A 24,668-nucleotide genomic window follows, 5' to 3' on the forward strand; every position below is an offset into this window, starting at 1 on the left:
CATATGGTTGATTATGGAAAAGAGACGTTCGGGGCTTCCTGCAGGCTGAAGGTGCTTGCTTGCCTATTCCCTTGTTAAACCGGAGTCTTGGTTCAAGCCTGGGTCAGAGCTCGGCCCTTTGAAGACGAACTCTCTCTCCCTCTGGGTAGCACGTCCTCCCCATTAGTCAAACTGTCTGCCCCGGACTCCCCTGGGTTTCCCGAACGGGCACGGAGGGACCACGTCGCCCCCGCCGCCCTTCCACCCAGTTCACTTCCAGCACAGTGAAATGTCAGCCGCATCCCATGATGCCCTGTGGTTTTTCATTCATGCACTTAAAGGGAGGTTATCTGATTGTCATCTCTGGTGCTATGCCCGAGTGGAGGGTTATATTCATTCCGTGCACCATTTCTCCCGTCAAATATTACGAGCAAACTAAAACGGGCACTTTTTTTTACTGATTCTAAGCGCAGCACTAATCCTCCTCAGAATTTATAGAATTGACATAAGACCAATAATGATGGTTGCACGTGAGACGTACTAAAGGTCACGGGTCATGCAGAAAGAGGAAGTAGCACGTGTGAGGGATATCAATCATGCTTATCAAAACTTGTTACAAGTTTTATCATCTTCTGAGCGATAAGAAAAAAAAATTATACTCCAAAAAAAGGTTATTTCTTGTTTTATCTAGTTGATTATATAAATCCATACAATATGACCATGCAATACCGAACAAGACACACGCTTAGCATGTAGCTACATGCCTAGCGCCAGCTTGGGGGGGAAGAGAAATGGCCCTGTATCTAATTTCTGAATCAGAGACTTGTCTGGTCGCAGCCACGTCACACGGCGCACAAAGCAATTACCCCTATGTACGGTTGTATAAATATATGTCACCCAAAGCAAGCCTTAACAAGCCACCCCCTTGTTGTCCCCCCACGGGCACGAATACGCAACGCCGCACACTCCCGCCCGAGTCCGCGCTGGAGTGACAGCGAAGCATCTGGCTGGGGAGGCCAGATCAGCGCCGGTGAAACGAGACCAATCTTTCTCTTGGCAACACACGCAGGCCGTCAGCAAAGTGGATTTATGGGCCGCGCACTCGCGGCTTAGTCACGATTGCTTGAATTGGCGCCTCGCGCAGCCGTTTTATTGAGCTCGAGAGAAGGGCCGCCGCCACTGAAAATAATCGTTTTACACCTGAGAGCGCACGGGCGAAAGGAAAGTGAGGAGGGAATTGACGGATGAGAAGGAAAGGAGAGTTTGATTGAGGTAAACGTGGTGGAGTAAGGAGACTGGTGACTTGGTCCCGCCAAGTTTAAAAAAAAAAAAAAACTTCACATCCAGCCTAAAGAGTTACAGGGCAACCCGAAGGGCAACTTTAAATCACGTCTTTGAGTGGTAATAAAAATATCTAACAACCCTGAGGTCAGAGGTCAAACCCAGGGGGGGGTGTAGTACTCTTTATTTAAAATAAATTTCAGATTTATCCGAGTTCTCATAGCACTTTCTTCAGCATTTACTCTTTTTTGGAGTTTTGAAAGCCTTTTATAGTCAGGAGCAGTAAAACATTTAGGAAACTTTACACTTCCTATAAACCCAGGAGTAACTGGAGGTCCGGGCTGGATTGTAAATTGGGTGGAAAAGAGAATGGAAAAACGATTTCTGGGGGCGGGGGTTGAGGTCTTTTCGGTGTGGGCGATGGTCCAGTCGCCTTTCCCCACTCTCCTTGCGTCCCCTCTCTCTGTCTCCGTCTCACTGGCGCTAATAAAAATGAGTAACGGCGCTGAAGGACACGAAATGCATGGATTTATGCGAGAAGCGCCAAGGTGATCTGCATCTGCGGCGCTGTGGCTCATCGGACTGGAGAATGGAGACCAACTGTAGAATCAGGCTTATGGCCTGATGGCCAGAAGACCCAGGTTCAAATCCCACGAACTACCATTGTGTCCCTGAGCAAGGGGGACGACGACGGACGGACTGTCCCTGTCACTACTGATTGTCAGTCGCTCTGGATAAATGCTGTAAAAGGCTCATCCCCACTGGTCCCGAAAAGAGAGAAACTCTTTTGAGACCCTTCCTGGCCACGAATGGCTCTTTTTTTCCCCAGCGTAAGTAAACAGGATGTTTCAGACAAGCCCCATTGTTGGCCTGCAGCATATGCAAACACGCGGCCGCAGTTAATTATGCATTAGCGCATTCGCGAGGGGGGTCCTGTTTGTGGCTTTGAAGTCCGGGGAGGTACAAACGAGTTACAAAAGCCCAAAGACATTCAAATGTGTGGCGGGTCCAAAGAGCCAGGTGCAACAAACAGCGTGGAAGGCAAAAGGGACTCGTACCCCTGCCTCTCAACCCTCGCAGACCCGTGGTGTGTTGGGGAACCTTCCTCCACACGCCCCCCTTTACCCCGACATGCACGCGGAAGCGTTCGAGAGGGTGCGTGTGTGCGCGACAACGCTCCCCTCTCGGAGCCGACCTTCACGCTGCAGGACCGCCGGACACTCGGGCTTCCCCCAAAGACGTTGCGCACTGCGCATAACTGCGCTCTCGCACCAGCAAACATTGGGGCGGGGGGGACGGGGACGGGACACAACTGTCCAAGTGTGCGTCGTCGGCGTATTGAGAACGGACCGATCGCGCACGGGTCGATGCGTAAGCCCCCTCCATCTACAGCCAAACAAAAGCAACGCGACGTGTAAGAAATTCCCCGAGCGCCGTGAAATTAACATGGAGGAAAACATGCAGCCGGTTGTTCCAGGAACCACTGCGGATTTAAGACGGCCTGGGGAGAGAGAGAGAAAAAAAAAAAAGAGACTCCCGCTTCCTCGCGACATCGTGTGAAAGTTCGTGCCAGACTCCGTCTCGATCGGCGCTAGTAATTTATTACCACGTGAACACGTGGGAACGGGGCTTCGAGCCGCTGTAAGACGAGCCGACGGCGGCGTCCCGCGCAGGTCTCGCGAGACCACGGCCACGGCTCCGTTCAAGTCTATTATGAGAGTTTTTCAAGTCTCGCGTGATCTCGGAAGTTTCCCACGCCTGTTGTTGTGGTGTCTGCCCTTTTCTCTCACTCTCTCTAACCCACCCACCCTCCTCCCTCCCTCCCTCCCTCCCTCCGTCCGTCTTCCACACCCGCCCCCCTTTCTCTCTCACTCCCTCTCTCCTTCATCTCCAGTCTGCTGCTTGTTGTCTCGGCGGCTCGTTGGTTCTGGGGAGAGGAGCTCTCGCGAGCATAGGAGTTTCGGCGAGAGTTTGCGGAAGATGGCGCCTGTTGTGACAGGGTGAGTCTGAGATTCAGCGCCGCTGGCGGCGACGGGGCTGCACTTAAAGTGGGTTCCGAGCAACGGCGGCCGCGCTCGAGATGCCGCGGGAGCGGGACCGCGCGCGCGCGCCCGTTACCGAGCACTTATTTTCCGCCCGCGGCGCCCGTTCCTCCGCTATGTGTATTGTGTGCGCCTTTTTTTCCTCTCCCCTTTGAGCCCCTCTGTACTGTAGCGCCGTGTTGTGGGTCTGTGGACGGAGCTCGGCGCGGGGTTGCCAGTCTTGCGCTTTTTACGCGGCCCCCCCCCTCCCCGAGCGACGGTTGCAGTTGGGAGCGAACAAGGCGCCCGGCGACGGGAAGTGTGGCCGCGGCCGAAACGAGACGCGGATCCTGAAGAGGCTACCGAGTTTTGGGCAGAGCGCGGGGGCTCAGCGAATCTGCCGAGATTCGAGCCTAAAGTCGCACTTCACACAACTGTGCTTAGGCGCTCAAGAAAAATAAAAAAAAAACTACCACATGTACGAGCCCGGTCGCGTTCCAACATGAATGTGCGGACGCGCGGTTTGTCGTTAGAAGTCGATCCCGCGTGCGTTTTCGTTGGGAATGTTGTCGGGATTATGTGTGGCAGGACGTGGCAACACGCAGTGCTAGGCTAGCCACCAGCTACCGCGGTCTTATTGTGCGCCGCGAGACAACGATGCCAGCGCGATAGGCACGGAAAACGATAATGCGATTCGCGTTTTTTCTTCATTTAAAAAAAAAACCTCTCACACACACACACACACGTATATTTAAAGTTTCCGCTCCGATGTAAGAACCAGCCCTCGCGGTGTTATAAATGCAAACTGGCGCTTTGTTTAAGACGGTGGCTGCTTTGCCCCCCATTTCTCTGTTTGTATTGTTCACATGTGTCGTTTTTTTTGTCCCTGGACGTGTGTGTTTTTTTTGTGTGTGTGTTAAGTGTTTACCAAGCAGCCCGGCGGCTTCCCCGGTGCAGACAAATGATTTTTTTTTAATGCCGAGTGCAACAGTAAATCCCGGTTACACCAACCCGAGGAGAAAATGCAAATTTGTTAAAGGAAAAAGTCAAGGAGCCTGTTTTAATGGCCAGCAAATGAACAGCACGTTGTTGTTTGTTTTAATACGCGCGTCGGTCATTAGCCCGTGTCACTTGTCATACGATTTCCTATAAATTAAATGCAACCACTTGTCAGACCCCCGAGTATAATTAAATATGCAAGATGTGTGCATTGCCTTCTAGTGTAATTAATGACTGAAAACAAAATCCCCATTATTGCAAAATCCCCATGAACCTAAATAATCGTACAACTGTATTTTCGATATTGTTTTAATAAGGATCTGTCCCGGTCACACATTAATACCCATGAAACCTTTTAGTTCTCCTTCGTGACCTTTATTCATTTGTCATTAATGATCCAGACCAGAAACGGCAAGAGGTGAATTCCCTAAGATTCCCATCGTTGTGTTTTTTTTTTTTTTTTTTTTTAAGAAAGTGTCATCAGGCTACGGCCGCTTTGTGACTGTCTGGGTTCGGAAATGCCCCTTGCCGGCTGCTTTTATTTCTGCTGGGACGAGTGGGTAATCCTCCCAGACAGCCCAGTGGGTGACAGACACCGGATAGATTATTATTTTTTTTTCTAAGGGGAGGGGCGTCCCGTGTTTGTTTGGGGCTTTCCAGCAGCAGCAGCAGGCGGCGGGACTTGTTCGATAGGGAGGTGAGGGGCTTGCTAGACCGGCCACCTGTCCAGATGATTTTTGTGTGAGGGGGAGAGGGGAGGGCGATCGCATGATTTTGAAGGAGAGAGAGACTGGGGGGGAAATAGAGTGCCATAAGGGCCCTTTATTAGCATGTTGGAGGCCATTGCTGTGTCAACGGCCAGCGGCATGCTGGACAGAAAAAGGGTTTTCTGTGTGACAGTTGAGCGGCCGGCTCCGCGATTGGGGGGCTGCTCCACCCCCACCCCCCACACGGACCCACACACCGTCTCCCTGTCAGGGCTGGAGGGTCTTGGGCGGTGGAGGATGAGAATTAGCACGCACACAAGGAGGGGAAGGAGAGGGACTGTGACTGGGAACTCGCCCAGCGGGGAGCCAGCTGGATTTAGTCCCGGCTCGGTCCACTAGTCTGGTCACTGGGAAGCGAGCCGGCATGAATTTGCGTGGTTTAAAGAGAGGGGGGGTGACGTTTATTTAAAACCTGAGTCCAGAAAAAAAGCTCTCATATGTAGCCTGGAGGCAGAAATGTGGCTAATCCATATCAAATGAATACTAATATTTTTGTTATTCATTTTTTATTTTATTAAATTAGAAAATTTTGGATATGTGAATTGGGAAAAATCCAAGGAGACGCCACAATTGTTTCTTTCACCATACTGGATAAACAGTACAAGGACAGCTTCTTCACTTCCAGTTCAATTCTGTTTGCAATTTTTGCATTGTGTATGAAATTAATGCATCAACATAACATTTTAGCAGCCATGGTTTTGAATTCGAATTCTTTTGGGCATTAAGTTAAGAGTGGTTTTAGTTGTCCTCGGCAACCAGATTGAATCCGGTGATGCACCACTCTGAAGTTTTCTTTGGGCCCCTCCCAATTTATTTTATTTAGGGATGGACCGATCTGATATGTCTTTTGTATATCACATCAGATATCGGTAACCGTGCGCTGATTTATTAAACTGATCTATTCAGTTAAATTCTATATATTCTATTTTTAATGCAGTGTGTTGGTGTTATGTTTTGCGACGTGAAGCACGGGACGAAAGGCGAATGCAGCTGAATGAGAAGAGCGCTCTGTCTGTCCGAGGGGCCGTGCTGCAGAGTAAACCGAGTTCAGACAGTAAAACGAAGTTCGCTGTGCTCATAAGACAGCATCCCAGGAAAAACGCTACCCTCTTCTCATTGGTTGGACACATCCCTCCGCTCAAGATGATCTCGCCTTACATGTGTACAGATTTGGAGTTTTCCAAATCCCTGGTAAGGCAATAATGGGGCTTCGCAGGTCTCTGATCTTACCCAGAGACTGATAAGATCAGCTTTTCCCCCATTCCTGCTTTTTGTTTGTATCTGTGTGTTTCGAACCCTGACCATTGCGCATGCATGAGCGGAACCGATTGGGCAAGCGCTTCGGATTTGGAACTGACAGCCGCCCCTGCGCCATGTAGACCTAGAAGTTAAAGGGGTTTCAGAGCAAGTAGCAGCGCATGTCTCGTTTAGTCTGCATGTACCACCCCACGAGTCTAATCACGTTGCGCTGATATTCCTGTGTGATAGACAGTCATTCTCACCAATCAGATGTGTCCCATGTTAAAGCCACACCCACTTAAACGCAAGCAAAGATGTTTGCTCTCAACTGGGAGTTTTGTGTTTCAATGTTTAATGCATGATGTAGGCGCCAAATGTTGTATTGTTAAAGGTTGTAATATCTTAGGTGGAACACAGGGTGGCGCATGCAACTATTCAGGTTTACATTTATCAGACGCCCTTATCCGGAGCGACTTACAATTAGTATTTACACAATGGTAGTAAGTGGGATTTGAACCTGGGTCTTCTGGTTCATAGGCGAGTGTGTAACCCACTAGGCTACTACCACCCTATGCCGCCTATGTTGTTGGTAGGTGTTTGACCCGGAAGGGCAAAAAGTTTTTGACCGCTTACACAAACGCTACGGCAGCTCCTACGGGACTGCTTGCACGAGAGCTTACACCAACGCTCAGGCAACGCCTAAAGGAGGACTGTACTGCTGTACTGCCTACTATGTGCTGTATTGGAATAAATGGACATTTTGTATTTGACATCAAGACTCGTTTAATTGTGTAGCTTATAATAGTAGCAGAGAGTTTAGCAGTGTTACATGACGCGCGTCAGCCAGGCCACATCCTGTGTCAGGCGCCTCAGCAGTTCGGTAATAGACCCAACTCCTTTAATACATGATATACTGAAGTTGCAATTGCGCTGTTTGTCAAATAGCTTAAGTGATCATTTTATTCTTAAAATCGTTCAATCCTACTTGCTACACCAACGTGTTCCATGTCTACTTGCGAAATATGCAGCCCTAGTCTTCCGGGGGCGGCAGAGGCACTGCAAAGTATAAGACAACCTATTCATTTATCCATGTCTAGAAACATCCTGCAAAGCAAAAGTATTGGACAGTTCGAAGCTGTGTTTGTGTAATTATATTGTCTTACTAGGAAAAAAACTGTTTAGGTCAAGAATTAGGTCAAGTAATTCCAGTTTCCTCCACATATTAAGACAGTTTATTTGTTAAATGCTAGCATCTGTACTTGGCGATGCACACACCAGGTTTTGGTATTGGAACTGCGAAACTGCGAAAGCTGTGTTGGTGCATTACTAGTTTTATAGTACGGGATTTACTGCTGTTTATATTATATTTAGTAATGCACCATATGAAACATTTTTCATTTAATTACATGACTGATATGGTCATCGATCCTTTAAAGGTGTTGTCCCCAAACACCAGACGATGGAACATTTTAGGGCCCTTTTTACACCTACAGGCTTTAGTGCACTTGAATCAAACTCGGCGCCTGGTGTGGTTCGTTTTTACCAATGTGAACACCGCAAATGCACTCAAATGCGCATCAAAACAACACCGAAACCCACAAAAAGAGCTGGTCTCTAGTGGTGAGAGCGCGTTCTGGACCAAAATAGGACCAAACACTATCACATTGCGTATTTGAAGATTTGAAAACAGTGACGTACGGGAAAAAGTTGAGGTCGTTTTTCACAGTTCAGTATGATTAATTCGTAACCGCGTTGCATTTTCAAAATGTACGTTTTGTTTGAAGTGGTAAATGCATGTCCAGGCAACCGAATCAAGATGAAAATGATGCCACGTTCAAAACTGGCCGACCGATTCGGACCAAAGCTAACAAACTGGTGCAAAAGCGCCCTAAGATCGCCTGCTTCTATCCTGATCCCAGTAGTTCGGTTTTGTATTGTCAGTTGTAGGAACAACTGGGGGATTCTTTGTTGCCTGATGAAGCCAAGTCCTACGTTTTCAGAGACCTCGGCCCTCAGAGGACAAATGGCTATTTGATACAAATGTTTTCAGATTGTTTAATGTTAATTTTATTTATTTATTTTTTTATTCTCTCCCAGGTACAACCCCACTTTTGTGTCTTGTCCTGAGGCGGTTTCTGTGTCTTGTTTCAGATAGATTGGCTGAGCAGCAGCGCATGCTTGGATCTTTCCTCTTTTAGCACTTTGCGTTGGGGGAAAAAAAAAAAAAAAAAAAAAAGACAAGAAGAAAGAGATTATCGCAAACACGGAGCCCGAAAGAGCGTTTTGGATCTACTGACAGACAGACTGAGCCAACCTGTTGTTCCGAGTTATGTGCTGTAACTGTATCACGTATCGCAGGATGCCAGCCCGGAACGTTCCTGGGCTACAACCTGAGCTCTGAAAATGATCCTTTCTTTGCCAAGGGGGAGAAACACAACTTTATCTAGCAGGGGCACGGCATATCGGCAGCGCCTTATTTGAAATAGCCTCCGTATCGCACGCGGTGATAAAGGCCTGAATCACTTTATAACAACACATCGCAGGCGGCACAATGCTTAGCCTGAGGGGATGGGGTTTGATTTATTTTTTTGTTTCAAATAAAACTGTAGCGGTGTGCGTTACGAGCTGAAGTGAAGCTGGACTCCTCTGGGTGTGCATGATGACACCGCAAAGCCTGCTGGGTCATGATAGCGGTGTGTGTGTGTGTGTGTGTGTGTGTGTGTGTGTAAGAGAGCGAGGGGGGAAGTTCCCTGAAAAGACGAGGTGAGATGTGTTAGAGGAGAAACGCTCCCTCGGGAGTTCTCGTCTTCCCTAATGCCTCTTGTGAAAGGAAGAGCTCTGAGAGTTGGAGAGCGAGGGGGGGGGAGTCGAGCAGCAGATGTGAAGGCCGGGGCTCGCAGGTGTCGAGTTAAAAGCGAGCACAAATGCCGATTCACCTCTCGCAGCCCTCCCCCCTCACATACCTGGCCGCAGGTAAAGGGTGACTGTTTAACGCCGACAGCCGGCCACTGTGGCCTTTGCGGCATTCAGAATCGTCTCTCTTTTTTTTTTTTAGGTCATCATACAGCAGGGCAACTCTCGTAAAAACCCTGGGACTCAGGTTGTTAGACATGCGCCACCGTTCAGACGTTTTAGGGTACTGATGTCATCGCTTTCTATGAAATGGGTTTGAGTAGAAGAACCAGTTTTGAAATAATGATTTTATTGAAATAATCATTTGCTGTAATTTCAGTTTGGCAGCAATTGTTGCTGATAAAATTCCTCTCTACATGAATGCAGATGTCATCATATGACAGAGCAACTCTAGTCAACACTGGAATTCAGGGGGTTTAACGTGCACGGCGGTTTATGGTCATGCAGAAATGTCATTGCTTTCTATGAAAGGGGGAAAAAAAAACATTACACGAGTTTTAATAGAAGAAGCCGTTATTAAAGTTAAAAATAGCGATTTCATTTTTTCAAGACCAATAGTTGCTGATAAAGGTTTTGCCTACACGTCTGCAGATGTTCCATCACTAATAGACATTTCCAGCTTTTTGATCAATTTGATGTAATTGGTTTTGGTAGCTATCTTGAAGAAGGGAATCTAACTACCCTTTAAGTTTATGTGTGGTTTATTTCTGTCACTCAGAAGACGATCTTTAATGATCTTTCAATTAGCCTGTGCTTGGAGCCGGTTAGTGCCCGATACCTGTATCAGTCTGTATTTATGTCTCTGCCTAAAGTATCTATTTTACCGTAATCTGTCCTAATAAATGAGAAAATGTGGTCCAGTAACTGCTTTTTCACCTGCTGCCAGATTTGAGAGGGGAAAAAAAACCTACTGACATTTTATATTATGTTGTGGCCTCAGCTGCTCCTGTTTAGTTGTAATGTAATGTAATATTGCTGCATTGTTGTATCAGTAATACAGATCACGTTTCATTACATTTACAGCATTTATCACTTACAATCAGTAGTTACAGGGACAGTCAGGGACTGGAGACACCTAGGGTTAAGTGGTAGTAAGTGGCTTGAACCTGTGACTTTGTGCCCTTCTTTCTCATAGGTGAGTGATGATTGATTCTGTCCCTGCTCACTGAAGCCATATCAGAATGAAACAGGTCCCAAACTTAATAACCACTTTTCGGTTTGCGTGTGGTGACTTAACTTTTGGTGGAATTGAAGGATATCCGCCATGCGTCCAGATATTGCAACAGTGCTGCGTGTTGCATCAGTTTTTGACTCTTGACAGCTGCCGTTTCGACTGTACTGCAGGCGTGTGCAACCAGTTGCTCAGAAGTTGGAGTGCAGAACAGGCAGAATGTAATTTAGGCACATTTTGTATTTGAGTAAATAGTAAATCATATTTTTGTGTTTTTAAACAACTGCATCAATAGTGTGTTGACGTGAAATGGCTCTTAATATGACCTATTTTTGCTCCAGAACTAAGCCCATTTAATCAAGCTTACTGTGAAACATTTATGATGTACATGAAAAAAAAAAAACTATGAAATACATCTTCAGAAAGAAAGGTTAACCTATTTGACCTTAGTTTTTATTTAAATTTTTTTTTTATTTAATATTGGGGTATAACATATTTAATATGTTATACCCCAACTGAGTACAAAGGTAAAAAAAAAGTAAAAAGAAAATATATATATATTCAACCCGCGAAACTCAGGCTTCAGATTCCGCGAATGTCCAGGAGACTTTGCACATACACAAAAGATGCACATTTCTGCCATTTTATCAATTCCCGACAATCAATCAAGATCATAGCCCTATAACACGGGCTACAAATCAGTTAGCACCCTAAAAATACGAAACCTTGTAGATGCTCCGAGTCCACTTAGAGAAGTGCAGTCACGTGAGGATGCTTTTATTTTACTTGCTGCAACGTTTTAAGCACACCAATATCTTCGTTTTGCATCAGCAATACAGATCATGTTTCAGTGCATTAACAGATATTGATCCTCGGTGATTTAAATTTTTTGAATTTGAATACATACCAATTATGTGCTTAAGGTGTATATACCCTTGAGTGCGGAAGCTGTCCTTACACATTGCCCCCTCACGGGATGGGACAAACGCAAGGGCCACATTTTGCAGTGTGCTGTGCTGTGTTGTGTCATGTGTCACAGTGATAAATAATCACGATTTGAAACCCTTGGGTATTTAGTGCTGTGCAATTTTTTTTCAACCTGTTGTTCTTTCTAAGATACCCCCAAAGTCTTAAAAAAACACATTTCTAAGCATCATCTACTATTGTTTAATGTTATAGTGATTGTAGCAAATAACAGGGGCTTTGATTTATGATGAAGGTGATGATGAGTGGTGACTGTATTTGGTTCTGAAAATGATGTGGAGAACTAGGCCAAATGTGTTGACATTCAAGGCGCAGTAACCTTAGACGGCCTCTTCCAGCAATCTGTTTGTCCTGTTTGCAAACTGATACGGGTCCAGATGTACGATGGACAGGAATCTTACAATGAGTCACCCCAAGACTTTGAATGCGCCATTTCTGCTCTGTGGTTGGTGACTTAAAAAGTCAAGTCACATCTTTCCCAAGACAAATCGAAATGCACTCTTTCAGCACCACAGAAAAGCCTAAATCCTGAGTTCAAACACCCCATCTTTTGGGCCATTAAAATAAAAAGTTGAAATTTGGGTTGTGGTAGCATGTTCGGGGAACATGAGCCTGCCAAGTGACACCACGTCTGGTCAGGTGCTTTCCAGTGAGTCTGTCTCACAAAAGGACCTATTCCATTGTATGAATTTAATAATGATTTTTATTGGTGGAGTTTGAGTGGAGTTTTTTTTTTTTGTTTCCCCCCCAGATTCAGTCTCACCTTGGATTTGCTCAATAGGGGTTTCGAGCACCACATCTCATTCGTGATGTGCACTCAGTGCCAGTGTTTGTTTTAAGATAGGTTGATTTGCTGATATATCATCGCAACAAATCATGACCCCACGTGCCCACTGGGGACACACAATCTCTGTGGAAACGTATTGTGATATAAATGCGATGAATTATTAATTCGCTGGCATCTAGAGTCATATATATCCAAGTGTAAGTTAGATGTTTAAACATTAGAAAGAATTTATAGGACTGACATATGAAATTTTTTTACGTTCGAAATTGTATTGTTTTTCTTCAGTTCTGCATTATATAGGTTATCACGGACAATAGTATATTGTGTTGCATTGTGCACCATTGGTGGCTTGTTTACTTACTTTGAAACGCACGTTTCTGAGGGATATAAATGCCGGCGGTTCAGATCCCTCTACCACCACTGCACATTACCCCGTTGTGCTTCAGAGGGGACGGAACATGTAATTACAGGACCAAAGTCGCTCAGATAGCAGCGTTTGACAAATCGATCAAACGCCAGCGAAGATGTCTACCAGGCACCTGCCGGACAAGTGGCGCGCCGGATTAAAAAGGCAACAATTCCGCTGTCATTGGCACTCACCGCCACATGCAACATGTTTAAACATTTTTACAAAGGGCCCCGAGTGGGTTTGGGTTTGGCAACGTCCACATTTTTTCCTTCATATCCATTTTTTTTTGGTTACATTGGAGTTTTCCATAGTTAGTTTTTTTTTTTGCTTTTTTTTTTTTTAACGTGTACCGTTCTTTTATATCCACCGCCTCGGGACTAAGTTCTCCCGCCGTTTCCTTGCCAGGAAGGGGATTTGAGGTCTGCAGCAAGCTTAACCTAGTGATGTGAGAAGGCATTATATGCTTGTGTGAGCTCAATATGTTTTCAATACACTTAACTTTATCTTGCGGGCGCAAAGCGTCGACGTGATTCGGGGAATGAAGACGTGCAGCCTTTTTCTTGGAGTGGCACGGTTGGATGCATTGCCGAATTTCCTTTTTTAATTTATTGTTTTAAAACTTGGCGCAACTTGGGGAGGGATAAAGGAAAAATTGTGTTTTGTTCGTGAACTGGCAGGGCCAAAAGTGCCCCCCCCCCCTTCCCACCGGTCCCTCAACATTCAGGATGTTTCATTCAGAAAACATGAAGTGCCCGTCTGTATGTTTTCGTTCACTTTCTTTCAGCTCATTTTCAGCTAAGTGGGATGTTTTGGGAGGCTGGCGGCCACAGGAAATGAAGGCAGAAACTGCCCGAATCGGGGAAGGAAAAAAATTATTTATTTATCCTTCTTTTACTCTGAGATGAATTTCCTCAGAAAGACGAGGGTCCCCTCTCCACATAGTTTGACAGGGGTGAGGTGTTGTGATGCCGGCCTCTGCTTTTATTACAGGCCAGATGAGTGCAGGCGTGTTGGGGAACATCTAGCCGTTGTGTAAAACTCGGTTTCCCCTCATTTCTCTGGTCAGGAAAATGAGTTGTTTATTGTGGCTGGCTGTCGGGACCCTCATAGCGTGGAGCATCTGTGAGTTGGAGGTAAAACATGAGGACCCCTTTTCAGGGCCAGACCTACAGTACAGGCCAAAAGTTTGGACACACCTTCTCATTCAATGTGTTTTCTTTATTTTCGTGACCATTTACGTTGGTAGATTCTCACTGAAGGCATCAAAACTATGAATGAACACATGTGGAGTTATGTACTTAACAAAAAAAGTGGAGAAATAACTGAAAACATGTTTTATATTCTAGTTTCTTTGCTCTGATTACTGCTTTGCACACTCTTGGCATTCTCTCGATGATCTTCAAGAGGTCGTCACCTGAAATGGTTCTCCAACAGTCTTGAAGGAGTTCCCAGAGGTGTTTAGCACTTGTTGGCCCCTTTGCCTTCACTCTGCGGTCCAGCTCACCCCAAACCATCTCGATTGGGTTCAGGTCCGGTGACTGTGGAGGTCAGGTCTCCACTTTTTGTTAAGTACATAACTCCACATGTGTTCATTCATAGTTTTGATGCCTTCAGTGAAAATCTACCAATGTAAATGGACATGAAAACAAAGAGAACACATTGAAGGAGAAGGTGTGTCCAAACTTTTAGCCTGTACTGTAAATGGTGCAGCAATTCCTGTAGGTTGTACGCTAGCGACCTGACTATACAATGGGACCACATCTGTGTCAGTTGAATAAAAGCATTGATAATCTATTTGCATCAATGTGATCATCTGTCTAGACGTTCCTAAAATGACCATTGCAGAGGTTGTAATGCCTACTGACTGCACTCTGAATAACATGTATTACGAGAGTAAAACAAAGGAGGAAGGGGGCTGACAGTCAGTCTTGCCAGATTGGGTGGTTTTTGACTGATATTTTTTTTTGGGGGAAATGCTTGTTTAGACAGCAGTTAAATATTTAACACTATGTTCAGAGTTTGGTTTATTTTTTCTTTTAGTCACATATCTGGCATCGTAGGATTCCACTAATTTGTGTGAGGGTATGTTGATTTGGAGCTGGTGTAAAAGAGCAAGTGTTCTGATTCAGAAATAATAATAAGGACTGGGAGAGTAGTTAGTTCCTCCTCTCCAACATAGACACAAATAGCAAGGAGTATTTTTTTTTCCGTAAATCTCAGACATACTTGGTTTTTAAGTTAAAAGTTGTTGGAATTAAACTGTTATAAGTCTCGCCCTTCATTATGAATTGCTGTGAGGCGCACAAGGAGTCTGAGTGTGTTTTTTTTATTTTTTTTTATTATCCTATGTAAATGATATGTGTATTTACTTTTTTTTTTTTTTGTCATGGATGCAGGTTTGATTAATAAACCAGAACGACGTTCTGTGGTGAGGTAAATGTATCCTCTGAGTAATCACATGATAATTTTTGGTGTATTTTAAGTGTCGTGGTAAATACTGACAGGTGACGTGATGGTGTTCTCCAAACCACACGTGACAATGACTGAATATTCGGATAATTAAGGCGGGGAAAAAACATTTAGAGGAGGTTTGCTGGCCCAGCACTGCTGTCTCAGGGTGCCTGGGTTCTCTGAACTGCATTGTACGTCAGTCTTGTCCCGCCTCGTCCTCCTTCGCTGAAAAAGCCGTCCCTGGTCTCGGAGGGACTGAACTGGGTTGCGGACTGGAAGTCCCCACAGCGTGGAGGAGACGGCCCTCTGTAGTCTTACACTCTATAATTAGCATCGATGACAAGCAGTCGTAAGAAGCGAAGCTGGGTGGATGCACGCAAGAGAAAAGACCAAATTTTCAACTATTATTATTATTATTATTATTAGAATCATCTTGTCAGGTCATGATTAAAATATTAAACTGGGCTGATATTATTGAAAAGTCAATGTGACTTCTAACCTTTGTCTTGACCACCATACAACAAATTATTGATTAGCAGTTTCTGTTTTTTAATTAGGCCTTTAACAGGCATATAATACAAAATATTCCTTCTAACTGTAAATTCTGTTGATTCTTTTTTTTTTTTTTTTTTTTTTTTTTCCCTGTACAAACAGGTTCGATTTCAATATATATCCTGGTATAAAAGCGCTGCTGTCGTACAGAGTGCCAGAGAGGAAGGCGTGGCTCCCGCCCCATAAACAAACGTTTTCATGCCTGATCTTGCCACGGGCTTTGTCCTTTTGCAATAGTTTCTGACAGCATCAGGGCATCGTGATTGTGCCGATTATTTGGAACAATGTTCTCTGGATAGGTGAGTCGAGACCATTGAAGTGCTGCAACAAAACATTGTTTGCCTGTCGTTAACCTTTTAAAGGCTGTTTTCTTGTAGACTTGCGTGTTCCACGGTCAATAGGGAAGGTGTGAATAGAGGGTTGTGTAATAATACTCTTTCAGCACTATTCAAAAGACAGAAACTTTTTTTTTTTTACCTAATGACTTTCGCATCATTGATTTGTATTGGTAATAATCCTATTACAATGTGCAAATATCATAATTGGCAATCAAGATCATTACCTTGTTAAGACCGTTTGAAATAGTTCCGGACAATACATACAAATTTTTGCCGAGGCGGTAACGCGGTCTAATGAAGTTACAGTTGAGCTGAAATTATTGGGGAGTAAAATGTATTATTCTGTTACAGAGGCATCCACACACATTTGCACAAAAACCTTTTGTGCACCGTTTGTAAGCATCCCGGTGTGACGGGAGCCACTAGGCTACTAGGGTGGTAGTAGCCTAGTGGGTAACATACACGCCTATGAACCAGAAGACCCGGGTTCGAATCCCACTTACTACCATTGTGTCCCTGAGCAAGACACTTAACCCTAAATTGCTCCAGGGAGACTGTCCCTGTAAATACTGATTGTAAGTCGCTCTGGATAAGGGCGTCTGATAAATGCTGTAAATGTAAATGTAGATGAGGGACCCTCCCTTCTGCTCCGGTCCTGTTGCACTCTGCAGACTTTCAGACGGGTGAAAAAGGGGAACGAGGCGCAGTAGCAAGATGCCTTGTCCCACCCCCCCACCGCCCCCCTCTGCCATTACAATAACCGAAACCAGACAGTGGAGTAGAGGTGACACAGAACACATCCTTGACACCCACCCGCTTACGCCCCCGAGCCCCTGAGCTTTCGTCGGCTGCTGTGGCTGCAAGTGGACTAAAGGTCACAGAGAGGATTTTTTTAATTTTATTTTTTCCTTGTTTTCTGATCAAGGTGAAGACAGTGAAATATCAGCCCCTCCCCACTCTCCTCCCACCTCGTTGAAACGTGGGTCGCTGCGCGGGATGGTTAGAATCCGAAAGTCTGCCCGCGGAGGGAAACCGTGGTCATTTTGTGGCTCGGCGCTTTCGCAACGAGGCAGTAAGAGCGCACCAGCGGCTCGTGGGGGGTGGAGTTTTACGTTCCCAGGGCCACTAATTCGATAAGGATTCGGGGGGGGTGATTTATTTATTTATTTTTCCGGCGGGGTCTGAGGGGGTGGGCGGCAGGCGACTGAGTGCTTGCTTTACACCATGACCCCCCCAACCTCTCTCCTCAATCCATTCCGGCCTTTCTCTCCAGCATCTGTGAGTCATCGCGTTGCTCTTCGGCCAAGTGCTGAGATGGAGAGGGAAAAGAAAGAGGTCATTCAGGGTGCATGATGGGGGGGGGCAGAATTTGATACCGTGATTTATTAATTCCAGCTGTTGTGATTGCAAGTAAATGCATGACCTCACTTTACTTTGCAATTTGAAAGGCAAAACGAGTCTGAATAGAAAATATTTAAAAAAAGTGAGTTTGAAATATCGGCGTCTTTGATGACTCTGTGGGAATAGGCAGGGCAAAGCGTTGGCTTATTTCCAATTGTATTGTCATTGCAAAGAATCTTATTCTCATTACCCTCATTAAAGCGCTGTATTAATGACCTTGCAAACACATCACCTCTGGAACGAATTTCCTCTTTATATAAAACTTTATATAAAACCTCTCTACACTTTTGCAGCTATAAACAGCGGTTACAATTTTTTTGCCTTCTCAGTATGACGAGCTGGTTGGACAGCTGGGACTGGGGCTGTGGGTTTGTTGGGAGGTTATCATATTATGTTGTGTTTTATTTGTTCTAGATGTTAAAATGTACAGAAGATTTTATTGCCTCTTTAATCAGTATGAGTGTTTCAAAGGATTTTCTATTAAAAGTGAAGTGATTGTCATTGTGAAACACTGCAGCACAGCACACGGTGCACACAACGAAATGTGTCCTCTGCTTTTAACCACCACCCCTAGTGAGCAGTGGGCAGCCAACCGGCAACCTTCTGATTACTGGTCAATTTCCGTACCCGCTAGGCCACCATAATAATCAGTGAACCCTACAGTACAGCCCACACGGAACCCTACAGTCCCCCCCACAGTCCCATCTGCAAGCCACTCTTAAAGACCCACTAAGCACACCCAACGTCTCCATCACACTGTACTTTTGCTTTTTAAATGTAAGGTTCTCTGCCGTTTAATAGGTCTTGTGATTGTATGTAAATTAGCTGATAGTCTGTGTTGAACTGCAGGTATGCAGATCTAATGTGTACGCGGATCTTCCATTTCCCGCTACCATTTACATCATGAAAAATGTCCAGACAGGGTTTTTTTTTTTTACTAGTTTCATGTTTTTAATGGATAAATAAAATTTTATTTCTACATGACCCTTTACAATTGAACAGTGGTGTGTGTGTGTGTGTGTGTGTGTGTGTGTGTGTGTGTGTGTGTGTGTGTGTGTATATATATATATATATATATATATATACACACACACACCAATTTTTTCTCTATTTAATTAGCAAGGATAAGAGCATTTTTACCACCCTATGCCGTATGTTATCTAGTATTTATTTAAATCATGTGAAAGAAGAACATCAAAACAGTAATATTGCATGCACGTTATTGCCAAGCATGAGCATCTTAAACTGCTGGTTTAACTGGACACTGAGATATTAACACGGCATATGCCTGTACTGCAAAAATGCAGTTGGGGATCAGCTGATAATGTATTTAGTGTAACTGCATTACTGCATTATAAATTTCTCCTGAAAACCTTTACACTACCCTGCCATGGGGTGCATCTGAACGTTCCGTCTCCGTTTGCAGCTGGTTCACACGCAGGCTTAAAACAAACACAGAAATGTAGACCTAACCTCAGATGGCCTGGACGGGCTTCAGTGCAGCTCTCTCATGGGAAATGTTACCCAAAAGCTGCATTTTTATTTATTTTTTTTATTTTTAACATTTTTGTTAAGCATATGGGGAGGCAGGGAGCGGGGTAAGCTGTCCAGGCCATCGGGTGTCACGTGACTACAGCGAAAACCCTGCAAGGGCTCTGCCAAGTGTTTCAGCTAATGGTTCCATCATTTGTTCTGTCACAATTAAAGGCTTGTTCACCCGGTGTTCTCTGATCAGTGCCTGGTGGAGCAGGTGGTGCTGGGTAGTCACTGGCGGCGCGGTTCAGGTTGGCGAGCCCTGGCTGACTCCAGGCCAGGCGTCTGGGTCCAGCGTGCATCCAGTTCTGGTTAAATTTAGAAAATGCTGTTGCTAACTAAGGCATAACTAATGCTGCATGTAACTCGTATCTGCGCAGGCTTGCAGATTTCTTGACTCGACTTTGCAGACACCGCCACACCAAAGCATGCGGTCCTGCCCCCTTTCAGCATCCCTTAAGAGCCTAGTGTAGTGTTTTATTCACATGCTGTTTCTTGCTGGAATCTGAAATGCTTCGTATCTCAGAACATCCAGGGTGAGATTTAAAGCCTTAGTTTCAGGGCAGTGGGTCTTTACCAGCACCACTCTGTCTAATTAGCAGATTAGCACTGATCTGTGGAAAGGCTCAGATTTTTGTGTCTGTATCGAGGTTAAACACTGAGCAAAATGTAACATCCGATTCTAGTGGATGTGTTGTCGAATGGTGGGAAACACAAAGTGTCCTCTCTGTTTTTTGAACACTGTACTCATCACAAAAAGTATATACTGGTGTACTTTTGGCAATGGGCATCACGATACTAATAAGAAAATGAACGGAGAAAAAAAAAAAAGTCTGTTTTTATAACTTAATAACTTTATTTGGTTAGTTATGTCACATATTTCACGTTAAAAAACATGGGTTCATATGTAATTTTTGGTGTGCACAAACCAACCAGCCAATCAGAATTGAGTATGTTGCATTTTGTATCTTTTTTTTTTTGTATTACACAATTGTAAATTTTTGTGTCAAAGTATCTGATAACGCTTTTGATTGCACAAAGCCAGCAATGTAAGAATGAACCTCCAGCCAGATGTGACCTTGCCATGATATGTTTGTGAATCATTTACGTAAGATTAAAATCTTGACAGTTTGTGTATTTATTTAATTTCTGTTAAAGCGAGTACCCTCTTGCTACAGACCTCCCTTTGCACCCATATATCCTTTCTCTCCACCGGTCGGTCTTGCATTGTCATACTTGCTTCCCCCCCAGTAATTGTGAAGTATAAATATTTTTGACGGAAATACAGAGTCGGTTGGACACATGGATGCTTTGCCTGGTGCAGTTTTTTTTTTCTGCAGCTCCTGTGTTATTTCTCATTGTGGCTGTTCCAGAATGGCTGACTTCCTGGATTATATTTGGTCACTTTAGCTACCACAGAGTCTGCTTAGTGGATCTAGGTACATACGAAATGGGCTTCTTACACAAAAAGGCAATTTTTGGCGTTTTGTGTGGCTAGTTCTGTGTTTGAGACACAAGACCCATCCCAAAGAAATAGTTATGCTGCATTTTGCTCTTCTGAGCATTATGTGTTGGTTTGAGAAAGAACATGGGAGGAGGGAGTGTGTGTGTGTGTGTGTGTGTGTGTGTGGACCGAAAGGGATTTTGAGTGTGTTGCATACGTCTCGTGTGTTTGCGTGATTGTTTCGGGCTGGTGTCCAACTGTGAAATGGCTCTCCAGAAAGCCCCATATGGAGCTGCAAGGGCCTTCCTTGTTGTTGAAAGTGGCCAGAGAGAGAGGGAGCGAGCAGTTTTTCTTTTTTCCCTCCCAACTTTTCCCCTGTAATTAAAATCTCCCCATGTCAGAGGAGCGAGCCCTTCAGTTCTAGCCAGCACCAGATGGTCCTTGCTGGCCTGTAGTGATGCTACGCGGCCTATTCCGACCAAACAGGACCTCCTCCAATGCCTCCGTTAACCCCCCCCAACACACACACACATGCAAATACAAACATTTTTTTTCATATTGTAAAGTATGGCTAGAGATTTGTGCCGAGTACAAACTGGAATTGCATTGCATCTGACTTCCAAGAAAACTGAAATTGCATTTTACATCCCTAAAAATGTAGCACAAATTCGCTTCTCCTAATTACAAGTTCTGACAAGCCGTATTGCATGGGGAGTGTTTGAGTACATCTCCTGGATATACAGACATAAACGAATGTGATCAGCCTATAAAGGAGAACAAATTAATCACACATTTTGCTCATTTTGAAGTAGAGCTGCACAATTAATCAATTTTAATCTCAATCACGATTTTGGCTGTGTTTCAGACCTGCAAGAAAGTGGCCCTCATTTGGGGTTGAAAAAGTTGGCAACCCTACTGGATATATACACGCAGATATATACGCTAGATGTCGCATTCAGCCTGTCAGCATGAGTCAATACCGCCGTCATTTTTGGAACCGGTTCCAAGATCATTCAATCACGCTTCTCTGACCGTACGAGAGAAAATGCTGGACTTTTGCAACACGTACGCTATAATCAAAGCGAACAAAGAATCAATGCATAACATTTCAGAAGTAAGATTTTATTTTATCATCATGTGTTTTACAAATAACATTCTTCATGTTACAGACCAGAGCATTCCCACCCCATAGGAAATACACAGCTTCTGTACTGACACCTGTATATATTGTAGAGAGAGTTCAACTCGATACAAAATGCCTCTCTTTATGGACCAAATAAGGAGGTAAATGGATGTTTATCTTTCATATTAAATATAAAACAACGTTGACAGGCTGGACGTCAAAAATCTGAAAGCCTTGTTCACTTTTTGTTTAAAATAGAAAGTGCCATAAAAATGTGTTTTACCTAAAATAATTAATAATCACGATTAATAGTATATGTAGAGGTTCCTAGAACAGCACACAGGAAGTAAACAAGGGAAGTGATAAATATTGTTAATGTGTTAATGTTAGTGTTAAATATTGACCATTGATTTTTGTATCGATGAACAACAAAACAGGACTGCTTGGTGGTTGTCAGGTTTTTTTTTTTTTTTTTTTTTTTTTTTTTTGAGCCACCCCCCTCCTTTCTCATCCTTCCCCCTTTTTTTCCCCTGTCATTCTTATAGATGGGAGCCTCAGTAGACCTCAGACTTTCAGATACATTAGCAGTGCTTTTAATTCAACAATTCTGAATCTTGAGTGGGATCTTAGCAAACGCTCCCTGTGCGCTCCATCTTAAATGGCACCATGAAAATATGGCCCTTGGAGCCGTAGATTTTCTCGCCTACTTTGTTTCCTCCGAGTGTGTTTTTGCTGACATTATCCAGGTTGTCATTTTTCTTCCCAGCCTGTCTCCGGAGTAAAACACCCGCTCTGGCTCTTTTGCTCTCCACCTTCTCAACTTCTCTCTGTGTTTCCAGTGTCTGCTCCTTTCCTCATGTTCCTAATCCTCATTTCCTTTAATCCAGACTTGGCGACCACTCAGGGGTTGTGGGAATGTTTGTACTGAGTCTGTGCTGTAGGGTAATGTAGGGTTGGCAGGCGCGGTGGCACCCGTTGGCACTGGGCTTTTCTTTTTCCCTGTGTGGCTCAACGCCTCAGGATTTCAGGGGCAGAGGAACTGGCAGTGGGTTCGGCAGCGCCAAGGTCTTAAAGGGTGTATTTTAACACTGCTTGCGGCACTGACGTGTCAGCACTGGTTTGCTTTAAACATGTCTGCAGCACGTTTTTTGGATCCAAATAAAAAGTTAGTTCACTTCTTTTTGTAACTATTCCACTGCTTGTTATTGTGGAGTACAGAACAATTTTAAAATTTACATTTACAGCATTTATCAGACGCCCTTATCCAGAGCTACTTACAATCAGTATTTACAGGGACAGTCCCCCCCCCCGGAGCAATTTAGGTTTAAGTGTCTTGCTCAGGGACACAATGGTAGTCAGTGGGGTTTGAACCTGGATCTTCTGGTTCACAGGTGAGTGTGTTACCCACTAGCCATGAATGGGTTGGTAACCACGGCTAGCGTTCATATACAAGATCAGTTTAATCTCCACGCATTGTACCAGGTGTAATTATTATTTCTTAAATGAAACGGCACCCTATAAAGCGGGGCTTTAATAACCACCCTGTGATTGACTCATCTTATGACCTTTTGACCTGTACCATATATATTTATTTTTTCTTCATATTTATTCACAGGATAAGCTTGCGTGGCTCTGTCTTTGTGGTATGGCTAATTTAGCATAGACCACAGCTTGCCAAGTGTAGCCGCAGGTGGTGTGTAACTGTGGGTGTGAGTGCTTGTCTGGTGGGGGCGCGATGCTGTTGGGTGAGTGATATCAGCCGGCTGGTATTTCTCGGTGTGCCGCCGCATTCATTTGGCTGTGCCGCGGCAGAGATGTCTGAGGTCGCGGATCGAGAACACAGCGTGTGCGCACAGTCATACCTTTCCGTCAGCCCCGCACGCACGCATTCGCTGATTTTTCCACCGAGGGCCGCGGCGACACTCCAAATGACATCATCATCTACATCAAAGAAGGAAACCGAACGTTCCCCTCTTGTCCCTCCACGCTCTTCTAAACACACGTATGCGTCCGGCTCCTGACTTTTACCATTTTTTTTTTTTGTCCTTTGTCACCTTGTCACTCTCTCTTCACTGCAGCGCGAAATATTTCGCATGCGAGCGTTGCCGTGTACGTTAACAATGCAAACACCCCCGAACACTCAGGTAATTATAGTTCTGCAGGAGCGGCGTCCGTATCCCGTGTCCACCCCCTGGGGCTCCTGAAATGGTAGACCCTGCTGCCTCAACACTCTCACCCCCGGTGTTGGTATCCCCCATCTCGTCGCTGTCACTGGACCCAACCCCCCCACCGTCCCTGCTGGGGTGGCCGGGTCCCTTGTGCAAAAGTGCCCATCGTCCTGCACGTCTCGTTTATTTGTCGCCTTGTTTCAACAGCCCAAAAAAAAAAAAAAAAAAGACGATTTTTTTTTACCCATAACCCTGTGCGACGCACCATATGGGGTTTCCTTATTCATTCAAGCTGCTCGTCGTCAACCCCAAAAATCTGACCGCAGTTTCCATAAACTAGACAGCGCTGTCAGGTGAAATAAGGGAGCCCGGGACAGTTGAGGACATTTTGAGTAATTTGGGGTTTTTCCGAGGCGGCTCGCGTTTGCCAGGCATCCTGGGGACTTTTTTTTTTTTTTTTTTTTTCCTATCGGAGGTCGAAAGGCAGCAGCCGGGCACACAACATGTGACCTTTGACACTATCAAAATTGGGGTGGCCATACGAAGCCTTGGCCTGTTGTTGCCATCTGTGAATGAAAGGGGACACCAGAGTTACAGCTAAAAGGTGGTGGTGGGACGGAATTATGCTGGACTGCTTTACAATTTGAATTTAGAACTAAGGTTGGACATTGAATCTCTATATTGTGGTTGTTTGTTTTTGGTGATAGATTATTTCTTCACGTTTATTTCACAGTATTGCAATATTTTTTCCCATTGTGCTCTAAATATTTACCTGTATTTTACTGTGACTATCGGCAACTCCCTGCAATTCAATTTTCGCAACGAGCCAATCATTTGTGAGTTCATGGTGTGTTATGTCCGGACTTGAAATCGCTCTTAACCAGGGTTCTCCGACCCAAGGTCCAGGTACTGCTCAGTTTCGCTCTTTCCCCTCTACATGTGAATCAGTGGCCAGTCAGAAAACAGGGCCTGGATTTGGATTCAAGGTCCAGAGGTAAAAAAAAAAGCACCCCTAACTGAAACCGAAGCTGCTGAGGGTCACCAGCCATCTAGCCTGACTTCCCAGAGAACCATCTCAGCAGAACACAGTTGAGGCGAGAAATGATGA

At 44.8% G+C, this 24,668-nt stretch overlaps 1 protein-coding gene across 2 annotated transcripts in view; it reads left to right on the forward strand.

Annotated features, from left to right (window-relative positions):
* The first annotated feature begins 3,154 nt into the window (after nt 1-3,154).
* rbpjb (recombination signal binding protein for immunoglobulin kappa J region b) overlaps nt 3,155-24,668 on the forward strand; it is a 46,760-nt gene continuing 25,246 nt past the window's right edge. Inside the window, exon 1 of one of the 2 annotated variants that reach the window (XM_028998859.1) lies at nt 3,155-3,260. In XM_028998859.1, the coding sequence (XP_028854692.1) occupies nt 3,241-3,260 (20 nt within the window). In that variant the 5' untranslated portion in view covers nt 3,155-3,240. Of the gene's footprint in view, nt 3,261-15,794; nt 15,853-24,668 lie in introns of those variants that run through there. The other variant, XM_028998865.1, reaches the window with a different exon arrangement.

The sequence above is a fragment of the Denticeps clupeoides genome, chromosome 1 (assembly GCF_900700375.1).
Source record: "Denticeps clupeoides chromosome 1, fDenClu1.1, whole genome shotgun sequence".
In the NCBI taxonomy this organism is placed as follows: domain Eukaryota; kingdom Metazoa; phylum Chordata; class Actinopteri; order Clupeiformes; family Denticipitidae; genus Denticeps; species Denticeps clupeoides.